At 37.0% G+C, this 12,334-nt stretch overlaps 1 protein-coding gene across 1 annotated transcript in view; it reads right to left on the reverse strand.

Moving 5' to 3' along the window:
* The window catches only part of LOC126483932 (structural maintenance of chromosomes protein 2), a 152,878-nt gene that overhangs the window by 13,930 nt on the left and 126,614 nt on the right, over positions 1-12,334 (reverse strand). The window contains exons 17-19 of the mRNA XM_050107210.1: positions 10,885-11,028; positions 3,840-4,034; positions 225-425 (exon numbers count right to left, since the gene is read on the reverse strand). Of these exons, the coding sequence (XP_049963167.1) occupies positions 225-425; positions 3,840-4,034; positions 10,885-11,028 (540 nt within the window). The remainder of the gene's footprint in view (positions 1-224; positions 426-3,839; positions 4,035-10,884; positions 11,029-12,334) is intronic.

Below are 12,334 nucleotides of genomic sequence, written 5' to 3' on the forward strand. Positions count from 1 at the left end.
TTTTGTTTTGCTATATTACAGTCTTGACATTTTAGTTCTGTTTGGAACTCAAATTGAATTAAGCAGCCACAAATTTTCAGTGAGTTAGAGTAAGTTTGTGTCATATTAAAGCTTGATAATCCTACTAACTTTAAAATTTCTCCCTTGGTGAGGAGTGGGAAAAATATGTCATTTATGAAAAATTATGTATTGAATGTAACTTCAATAATGAGAACAAATTTTACCTGCTCTTCTTCTTTATCAAGCATATTCATTGCACGGATATTCAATCTACGACCTAATTCTTCTTTACGCTCCTCTAAAGTATTAATGGTTTTACAGGCTTGTTTCATATCCATTGAATTGTAATCATATGCACCTTTAGGCTGGCCAAAAAATTTTTCTTCGTCTGGAATCCACTCATTTTCTTCAATAATCTTGGCAACCTGCAACAAACCTTGACTATTAGATAACATAAGCGGAATCTATAAACAAATATTCTAAACTAATGCTCCAGCAAACAAATCACAATCAAATACAAGAAACAGCACAGAAAGAGGTCATCCTCCCTGTGACTTATCACATCAATAATTCCACAAGATACCCCATCAGTCCATAAAGTTTTGAGACTGGATCAACAAAAACTATAGAAAAGTTAGTGGTTTTAATGTTTCACGTGTTCTACACAGTCTCATCCCACTTGTGTACAACACACAGACCCTTCATACAACCATATGAAACAGTGAAAGACCTTCCTTGGGATGTTCAACTTCTGCATCACATTGGCCGGAATGTTGGTTATTTTGTCAAAACGTTGAACCTCTACATTGTTGTTCTGTGGTAGGTTTCGTATTGTTAACACTAAGTCTACTCATTCATGATGATTTTTCTCAGAAACAAATTGCCCACATTTTGTATTTCAATCAAGTTTTGGCAGGTTTCCATGTGTCGTTCTTGTTCAGGAGTCAAAGTGTGTTCGCTAAACTTTACACACACTTTTCTTCTTTTCAAAACATTCTGGAGAATGTCTAACACTTTGCTTACAAACTACAGTGAAACAACATCTGTGACAACACTGCTAACACACTATTCTCACGACCCCACTATTTAGCACTGCCTGCTCACAACTGACGGGTCAAATGCACAGCTGTTAATTCAAGCTGTTACTGTAGCTGTTTTACTGATGTAACTAATAAGCCTGTAATAAACTTAGTCTAAGCTTTCTGGATGTACGATGTATTCAGCCAAAAATTGATTTGTAGTTCTGCGCTGCAGAGAAAGATTCTACTTAGAGCAACATTTTATATATTAATGCTGAGAAATGTTCTACAATTCACACCCAGTTCTGTGCCTTTGGTTATTACTACTTGCATCACTTTGTAGAATTTGAGCACCTATTATGGATTACAGTGAAGATCTGGTGTGCCTATCGCCATCTCTTGCCTTCTGTTGTGCACACAAGAAAGTCTGCTCTATTACTATGGAAGCTTTGGAACAAAAATGAGTTTAACTTTTGGGCAGAAGCCTTAATTAGTCTGCTATATACTTGAATCCTCCTTGTTTCTAGTTCCCAAAATATCAACAGCAGACGCTTTATATCAGATGAGAGGTGAAAAAGTAAAAGGCCTCAAACTAAAGTGCATACAATAAAAGAAACACAAAAAGAATAATCTTCAGGTTTATTATTTTGCCATGTGTGTTCAGGGAAATGTCCTCACTTGGAGTTACATCAAAATGTTATAATTTATGAGCACAAAAATTGTATCGGTGTTGGAGACATCAATAAAACCAATGTGATAAGGTTAGTAAAATTAAAAGATAGCTGAATATTATCAAGATGACGATAACATTTCTGTTAAAATTTTGTATAGTAAATGCTAGTTTTCAAGTAATGTATTGGATATCTTCGTCTCTTCTAGACTGGTATAAAGAGCGTCTCAGAAGGAATGGTCAATATTCAGAAATATGACAGGAACAGTAAAAGAAAAATAGTCTATTAAAAATGGGCTCTTAAATGCATACCTTAAGAGCAATGAACATTTGTTCATCTTTGCTTCTCTAAAACACACTGTTTCTATTGAAAAAGTGCACACACCTCTTGTGGTATGCATGTTAAGAGCTCACGTTTACTACATTTTTTTGCTTTGATTGACCTCCCAGCCATGTTCCTGAATAATGACCATTCTCCTGGGAAATTCTGTATAAGGTTTGTAGTTTTTATTTCTAACTTGTCTTACTTTTCACAAACTCTTTATTTGTTTTGTACATTGGTACATCATTTATCATCTTATTTATAGTAAGTTACAATTATACATGTCAATGGCGAAATATTTTTCAACGGTTCACAACATGCAATGCTGAAATATTAAGAAAGGCTAGCTGGCACTGTAAACATGGCTGGCATTCAAAACAATCAAAAATTTACTCCAATGCCCGCAAGTATCGAGCATTCTATGGCAAAATTAATATTTTAAGCCTGTTTATACGAGTATGGTTATGCCTAGTAAATTCCCATGAAGGAATGGAATGCTTTATTGGGCCTTCATGGTCGGAAAATTAACTATTATAAGAATCGTATAAGGAATTTCAACAGTGTACAGTTCCTGGTTGACAGCCGTCTGAATTGCTCAGTGTCTAATCTGCAACTGAAAACGCAGAAAACTTGAGTTTTGATCACATAGACTCAACACCATCACTGAAGACCATTTACTTTTCAATTAATGAATTTATACACGGTTGGACAAGCACCATAGACAAAGCGCACACTGTCCATCCAACTGAGGTTACCACAATTGCAAGACCACCAAATAAAACTTCGTGAGAGTGCTGAGACTGTACACATCCCAACTGATCAAGTGCATTATGTCGTGCATGGAGAATTGACTACAAAGAAGCTGACTGCAAGATGAGTGCAGCAATTGCTCACAGTCGACAGAAAGTGCTCTCAGCACAACATTACAACACAATGCCTGCCGACGTTTAACTGTAATCTGCAAGACTTTTTGCAACGATTTGTGACTGATGATGAAGCCTGGGTCCTTCATTACACACCAGAGTCAAAATGGCAGTCAATACAATGGAAAAAGGCTGGGAAAAGTGCACTGAAGAAGGCCAAGACCATTTTGTCAGCTGGTAAGGTGATGTCCACTATTTTTGGGATTCCCAAGGAATAATCCTCATAGATCACTTGGATAAAAGCAGAATCATACCTGTACTCTTTATGATTCATTGTTGGATCATCTGAAACTTGCGTTGGCTGACTAACAAAAAAACAACCAAGGTTGGCACAAAAAAAGTGCTCTTTCACCAGGCTAATGCACCATCCTGCACATCAGCGATAACAATGGTGAAAGTGCAAAAATGGGCTCTAAATTTGTTCCTCATCCACGCTATTCACAGGCTTGGCCACAAGTGACTTCTTCCTGTTTCTTTATTTGGAAAAAAAAAAAAAAAAGGTAATTACTAGACTTCCCAAAACACCCTCATATTTGTAGCCAGACTTATAAACAAAGATGTCATATGGTTTTAAACAAATAAAGCTTATTGCAGCAAGAGGATGTCAGAATTCTTGAATCCATATCTAACTCATTAAAATACTAGTATAAAATGCATCTGAAGAGCAATAACCAAGAGAATAGCTATACTAACCAAAAAATTCTGGTACACAGCCATTTGGCCCACAAAGCTCAAGAAGTACATCATGCTTTCTCAACACCCCTCACTCCTAAGTTTCTACTTTTGATCATGTCATTCTTTATCTCACCACAGAACATGTAAGTAACTACTGGACATATGGAATGTAATACACTTATGGAACATGAAAATTACAGAAAAAATAATCAAGCAATGAATGCAAATACCTGCTTCTCATTATCAGTTGCTTCTGTTTCATACTTCTTTTTGTCAAGACCAAGCTTCTTTATTTTTAATTGCAAGTCACCAACTTTCTTTTGAAGATCTGCCTTGTGCTTAGTCAATGCTTGAATATCTTTGTTTTTAAGACTGATTTCTTTTTTGACTTCAGAGAGAGCATTCTTCTTCTCTGTTACAACTTCCTGGAAAAGTTATTTTAATAACTGTAGCAATAACATGAACTTATGTCTTACACAAACTGCAGCACAAAAAACAAAGCCTAAAATGTGTAAATACTTTCATCATAAATGACTGGGGCAAGTAATGAATACAGAAACATTTTATGCTACAGAAATAGAGCAACAGATGAGTCCTTTAATTTTAAAATGATAAAACTTCTATCATAGGAGGGGGGAAAAAAAGAAAGAGGGAAACAAGAGTGAAAATATTCTATCGCATGTCATCATTCCCACTTTCCTTTCACAACATACTATGAACTGATACTAAAAGGTGGAAGAATCAGCAATGATCAACAGCATGAGGATGCAGAATGCAATGGAAACCACAGCATTAAGGGGACACAGTGTGTATCCACAGGATATGTGGCTTGTAACCCATGGTCTAGGGGGCATAATCCATATCACTTCAGGCATGGGAGTTACCTTCATGGTCTCCGATGTTATTGAACTTAGCACATGTTAAAATTCTGAAGTAAGAAAGAAAGATTTTTTTGTTTTCTCCAAAAAAAATTCCTGCCCTGAGATACAGGCCTCCAAAGATGACACTGCAAAGTAAAAGTTCTAGATTTTTGTAGAGTTTTTTGTTATGATTACAACGATACCCTTCGTTTCGACATATCTGTCAAAGTTCTTTTATTGTTGATTAGCACCAAGTAGTACTATATTCTCTGTAAAGGAGGGCTTCCACTTTTAAGTTGGACAGGTTTTATTTTAAAAAATCATTTTTTTAACTTTCAAGGGTAAATGTATATCTTCACTAAAGTTGTTTCTTATTAATTTCTTTGTTACAGCGTTTATTTCTACTGTCTTTGTTGCAGTTGTTTCTTTTCACTTTCATTGTGGCAGTTATTTCTTACACTTTGTTGTTTCTTGTCAGTTTTTTGTCATGGTTATTCATTGCAAGTTTCTGTATTGTAGCTGTTCAATGCTAATTTGTTTACTAAAGAGGATTCTAAGAAATCTGAGACCATCCAGTGAGTTCTGTGTTTACGTGAGGAATTTTCCAGTTGACATAGTTGCAGTATGTTTTGTGAAAAGGACTGTTCAAAATGTCTTCTGACTGCGGCCACAGAAGAGTGAAGTGTGCTGACTTTGCATATCCATAAAAGAGTGACAAAAAAGACTTTGTTTAAGTTGATAATAAGTGTTCTCATTTGAAGACTGTTTCAACGTGAAAATGTTTCCAGTGATGACTTTCTGTGTTCTAAATGTTTTGACAGAACAACAACAATTGTAGTATCTGAACAAGGTGAAGCCTCCATGGTGTAGATGATGCAGATTTTGCATCAATGGTGGAAGAAATAAATACCCTGAATCAGTCAACTACAGAGGTAGGTGTTAGTCTTGTTAAGAAACCGTGGTCAGAAGTCGAGTCATAAGCTCTATGCATCAAGAAAGCACAGAGAAATTACTAAAGCTATGGATGAATACACTACAGCAAAACTGACCACATCTTCAAAGTACAAATTCCATCTTCAGAAGAAAATGAACTAAAGCACTCTTGCAAGGAATTTTTCACAAATATCAATTCAGCTGCTGAATATTGTGCATTCTACAGTGAAAAGGTCCAAGTTTTAACTATTATCCACAGACATTTTCAAAGGAAACAATTTTGAACCAAGTTCCATCAATATCAAAGCACATGGTAGACAAATCAAGAAATATGAAGTCTGTAAAAGGAGTCTATGGAAGACCAGATCCCTATTATGATCATCCTGTAGCAGCAGCTCAAGTTCAAATAGTGCAGTCATTTTATATGGAAGATAAATGGGACTGTTCTTGCCAGAGTGCCAACAAAAAAAGACACTATAACTGTAACAGTTGAAGGTCAAAAAGTTGTGAAAGTGAAGAGGTACATTACTCGCAGTATTAAAGAAACTTTTGCAGTTTATAAGAGCAACTGTACAACTTCACATATTGGAAGATAGAAATTTTATGCACTATGACCTAAGTGGGTAGTTCCACACCCACCAACAGGTGTCTGTGTGTGTACTGCATGAATTTTGAACTTTGTGTGGTAACTTTGAAGAACTTACTAGAGCACATGACATATGACACCTTGGTTGAGCGTGTGAAGTCATCCGTAGTCCTGCGACAAAGCGAGAGACTTGTCGGCTTCAAGAATGTGGTGACTGTCCTATAAAGGGAGGACTGTCTTTACAGACACTTGGCCTGGAAGACGTAGCAGAGAACTCTGCAGAAATTACTTATGTGACATGAGAGGAAAATAAACAAATTAAGAAAAGTGTTGCCTTTGACAGTTTCATTGATGAACTTGGTAAATGCTCACTGAAAGCAGTAACACACCAGCATCTGAAGAAATTGCAATGACAAAACATTGCAGAAGTGAAAGGGTATGTACAGGCTGAAGAACTATGTTTGGTGCTTCACCATGATTTTGCTGAGACCTGGTCTGTAATTCTACCACAAGAAGTACAAGGTTATCATTGGAGTAATGACCAGGTTTCAATTTTTACAGGAGTGACATATTTTCAAATCAAAATGACAAGTGTTGCAGTTATAAGTGATGACACAGGGCATGACTCAGCAAAGGCTTTGCTAACAATGCACAAAATTCTTCAACTGCAAACAGGAGCAGAGAAGAAGATCATTATTTCTGATGGTGCTCCTAGTCATTTTAAAAATCTTTTACCAGCTGTTTGAATTAAGTCGCTTGTGCCAACTGACTGGGCATACAGTGCTACTGCTCATGGGAAGGGGCCTTGTGATGGGGTAGGAGGCCTGCTGAAGCACCACGCTACAAAACATAATCTTTCCACACCAAATACAGCTGTGATTCAGAACGCTGGGGATTTTACGAGAGTCATGAAATCTTACACATCCACAGTCCTCATTCTTTTGTCCAAAGAGGAAATCGAAGAATTCCGTGAGCAGAGAAAAGAAGAATGGTCCGAACGAACTACTCCTATGAAAGAAATTCACAAGACACTTTTTTTGGACTAAAGCGATGAGCGAACTCATATTGCAGGCACTTTAAAGAGCAAGATAGAAGAAATTTCGTCGGTAGGCCAACACCTCAGAAACAGCAGGATAATATTCAGATTCACAACCTGAGAAGGGGGATGTTTGTGGTGTGGATTGCAGAGATCATGGACACCAGTTATGAGTTAAACGAAATTGTAGGGTACTTTATGCTACCACATGGACCGGTTGCTGGATATAGGTTTACAGCTGAAGGACAACAACAATGCCATCAGTGCTCACTTTCTGTTCACAATGTTTTGAAGACTGTAAGTGCTCCAGTTCCCATTGGTTCAACAGGAAGGCATCATTCTACAGCAAAGGAAGATACTGAATCAGTGGAACGTATTTTTGGTTCATTGACTGGCTAATTTCAGTACAAGAGTGCACAGAAGTTATATAAACTGAAACCTTTAAGTGTTTGGACCTTTCACATACATTTTGGAACCCTTTACAATGCTTGGAAAATGAGTCTCTCACTCATCTTTCAAAACTAAAATTATGTTAAATAAGTCTAGGTTTTGATTTTTATGAGTCTCTTATGTGGTAATAAAACAGATTTTATGTACGGCAAAAATTTCAATTGTTTATAAAACCTGTTCAACTTAAAAGTGGAAGCTCTCCTTTTCAGGAAATGCAGAACTATATGGAACTAATCAACAGAAAAAAATCAAAACTTTAAGGATTGGCATTTTTGAAGGGGGGGGGGGGGGGGGGGGGGGGGGAAATGAAAATTCCATAAATTATAAAAAGGTTCAAAACGCTATAGTAAAAGAACTTTGACAGGTAAGTCCAAATTGAGGATTTATGTAATCAAAAAGCAATTATCTTTCAAAAAAAGGTCACTAGAACTGTTTCAGAGATACAGCATTTTACAATTATGTCCAAAATTCACATCTTCAAAATTGTATGCGCAGCGTCATCTTTGGAGGGCCATATCTCGGAGCAGAAATTCTTTTGGAGGAAACAAAAATCTGTGTGTTCTCTCATTTTAACATATGCTAAATCCAACAACATCCGAGACTATGAAGGTAAGATTTTTTCCTAGGCTGCCTGAATTGATATGGACTATCCCAGGGGTACGGTCTTTGATTAGTAATCAAAACGTCCTTGGTCCCTGGTTCAAAATCCACCACAGCTTAACTTTTGATTAATAATCAGCATTGGAGGCTGATGACTTTCGGCATAAGACGTCAGCCTCATTCTGTCAATGGCCTCATCAAGGAGGGCAGAGGAGCAGACAGAGGTTCAGGGCACACTCTTGCCCTTGGGATGGGAAACTGCTCCTCAAGGTGGAAGAATCAGCAATGATCAATGGCATGAGGATGCAGAAGACAATGGAAACCATTGCATTAAAGGCACACAATGTGTATCCACAGGACATATGGCCTGTAATTGAAAAATTGTCATGATGATCTCTCCATTGGCAAAATATTTTGGAAAAGTCCCCCACTTGGATCTCCGGGAGTGCACTGTCAAGGGGGAGGTGACCTTGAGAAAAAGATTGAACAGTCAACAAGTTGGGTGTCGAACATCAGAAGCAAGAATGTGCTAGAGAAGCTAGAAAATCTAAAACTGAAAATTCAAAGGCTCAATATAGATACAATAGGTGTCAGCGAAGCGAAATGGAGAGAGAGAGAGAGAGAGAGAGAGAGAGAGAGAGAGAGAGAGAGAGAGAGAGAGAATATGAGGATATACTGAAAGGGTAATGTAGTATGTAATGGGAGATGAAAAGCTGCTAGTCATGGGGGCTAGAATGCAGTTGTAGGGAGAGACACCAATTGAATTCTGTAATAAATTTCAGAGAGTAATAGCGAATACTCTGTTGAAAAATCACAAGAGGAGGTGGTATACTTGGAAAAGAAAGGGTGGTAAAGGAAGATTTAAGTTAGATTATATCATGGTCACACAGATTCCGAAATCAGATACTGGATTGTAAGGCGTACCCAGGAGCAGATACAGACTCAGATCACAATACAGTAGTGATGAAGAGTAGGCTGAAGTTTAAGACATTAGTCAGGAAGAATCAATACGCAAAGAAGTGGGATACAGAAGTACTAAGGAATGACAAGATACTGTTTAAGTTCTCTAAGGCTATAGATACAGCAATAAGGAATAGCTCAGTAGGCAGTACAGTTGAAGAGGAGTGGACATCTCTAGAAAGGCCAATCACAGAAGTTGGAAAGAAAAACATACGTACAATGAAGGTAACGGTGAAGAAACCACAGGTAACAGAAGAAATACTTCAGTTGATGGATGAAAGAAGAAATTACAAAAAAGTTCAGGGAAATTCAGGAATATAGAAATACAAGTCGCTGAGGAATGAAATAAATAGGAAAAGAATGGTAAGCTAAAATGAAATGGCTGCATAAAAATGTGAAGAAATCGAAAGAGACATGATTGTCGGAAGGACTGACTCAGCAGAGACGAAAATCCAGAACAACCTTCAGTGAAATTAAAAGAAAGGGTGGTAACATTAGGAGTGCAACAGGAATTCCACTGTTAAATGCAGAGTAGAGAGAGGATAGGTGGAAAGAGTACACTGAAGGCCTCTATGAGGGGGCAGATTTGTCTGATGTGATAGAAGAAGAGACAGGAAACCATTTAGAAGAGAGAGGATCCAGTATTAGAATCAGAATTTAAGAGAGCTTTGAAGGACTTAGGATCAAATAAGGTAGAAGGGATAGATAACATTCCATCAGAATTTCTAGAATCATTGGGGGAAGTGGCAACAAAACAACTATCCATGTAAGAGTGTAGAATGTATTAGTCTGGTGACATACCATCAGACTTTTGGAAAAATATCATCCACACCAAGAACGAAACGCTCAGATTAGAAAGAGCATAAGACAGGACTATGGTATTTCCCCCCTACTGTTCAATCTGCTCATTGAAGAAGCAATGATGGAAACATAAAGGAAGGTTCAGGAGTGGAATTAAAATTCAAAGTGAAAGGATGTCATTGATACAATTTGCTGATGACATCGCTATCCTGAGTGAAGGTGAAGAAGAATTACACAATATGCTGAATGGAATGAACAATCTAATGAATACAGAATATCGACAGAGTGAATCGATGAAAGTAATGAGAAGTTGCAGAAATGAGAATAGTGAGAAACTTAACAGGATTGATGGTCATGAAGCAGATGAAGTTAAAGAATTCTGCTACCTAGGCAGCAAAATAACCAACGACGGACAGAGCAAGAAGGGCATCAAGCTCAGACTAGCACTGCCAAAAGGGCATTCCTGGCAAAGAGAAGTCTACTAGTATCAAACATAGGCCTTAATTTGAGGATGACACTCTGGAAATATATGTTGGTGCACAGCATTGTATGGTAGTAAAACAAAGACTGTGGGAAAACTGGAACAGAAGAGACTCAGAGCATTTGAGATACAGTGCTACAAAAGAATGTTGAAAATTAGGTAGACTGATAAGGTAAGGAATAAGGAGATTCTCCACAGAATTAGCAATGAAAGGAATGCATGGAAGATACTGACAAGAAGAAGGGACAGAATGACAACATCTGTTAAGACATGAGGGAATAACTTCCATGGTACTAGAGGAAGCTGTAGAGGGAAAACTCTGTAGGGGAAGAAAGAGGGAATACATTTAGGAAACAATTGAGGATGCAGACTGCAAGTACTACCCTGAGATGGAAAGGCTGACAAAGGAGAGGAATTTGTAGTGGGCCACATCAAACCATGGGCAGGGGAGGAGGGATTACTGAGCATATATTAACAGAATAACAGTCTATCATGACATGCATGTACTCTGAACCACACAGGAATGAGTATACAAAGAGTGAAACCATTGATAGCTTCTTCCACTCACCTTAACTGACTTTAACTCAGACTCAAGTGCCTGATGTGCCTCTTCAAGTTTTGTTATTTCTCCTGAAATATCTATCAGTTCTTGTTTGCTTGTCTCCAGTGAAGATTTCAGTTCACCAATTTCCATTTCTAAAGTCTCATAATCCTAAAATAAAATAATTCATAAATTTTTCTAACACTTCTACAAATACAGACCATTTAGGGCTGGTTATATAAAGCAGCTGACATTAGATTGATAGAGAACACGACTTCAGATGAGCAACGAAATTTTGCAGATCAAGTTGAAGTCCACTGCAATTGTAAGATTACAGTCTAGTGGCATTACAAAACAATGGTTTTGTTTTGCTCAAATTTAAGTTAAAATAATTAATAAAGAAATTGCTATTAACACAAAAAATGTTAAGTAAATATGTGAATACACCATTCTATCACTGCTGAAGCTCGACCTTTTTCCTTCTTATTCTTTATTCTCTTTTCTCTTCTTGTTTAAAAGAACCATGAGCCAAGGTGAAGAAATTATCATCTATATAAGTAATGTGTGTAATGATTATAGGTAATAACTGACATCAAAAAACTTCTAAGAGATGACTCTCATATAATGTGATTAGTATAAGGAATTTTATAGACACTTAGCAGCAGAATAAGAAACGAAAATTCAAAATATTTTCACTGGAAAGTTAAATACATGGAGTTTGACAGCAGCCAAAAAAGACTGAACATGTCTTTCAAAACTGTTCTCTAAAATCTAATAGCAGTAACTACATAACTCATATTTAATTTTTAACGACAAAACAAGTGCTTGAATTGAATATCGATGAACAAGACTAACAGGATGCATATGTAAGTTAATTTGTAATTATAAGGCAGCGGCTCAATGGTTGCATCCTGGAATGCAGTTCAGATGATACCAGGTTTGATCCCATGTCAATTCCTGGATTTTTTTTTCGATCTGCCACTTCTTTTGCATATGGCAATGTTTGTTAGTGCATATAATTTAAAGTTGTGTAAGTTTAGGACTCATAGAGTAAAATTAAATCATGTGGCAGGTATTACAGTTGCAGCATTTGACTTTACCACTATATATTGTTGTCAGTGCATCAGATGAAGAGCCGGAACGAATTGTAGCTTGCAGTGTTATTTAACTCTGCACAAGAACAGGAAATTAACAAGTATGTAACAAATACTAATATAAACTATCTTTCAAGCAGCAAATTTGTTTTTGAGACTAATACCTGCATCTCATCATAGGTGTTAAGAGATAGTAGTAACTGTCACTTCAAGTCTGCAGTTAGCTGCTGCCCATTTTCATTAACAGTACACCTGACTAAATTACCACTTCCAGTTTCATGCAATCCAAAGTTGAAAACTTCTGACACTGTTTATGCTCAAGTTTCCACAGCACATGCAATTATATAGTGATGAAATGTTATAACTGTAAAACACATCTTAAA

Source organism: Schistocerca serialis, chromosome 6 (assembly GCF_023864345.2).
Source record: "Schistocerca serialis cubense isolate TAMUIC-IGC-003099 chromosome 6, iqSchSeri2.2, whole genome shotgun sequence".
Classification (NCBI taxonomy): domain Eukaryota; kingdom Metazoa; phylum Arthropoda; class Insecta; order Orthoptera; family Acrididae; genus Schistocerca; species Schistocerca serialis.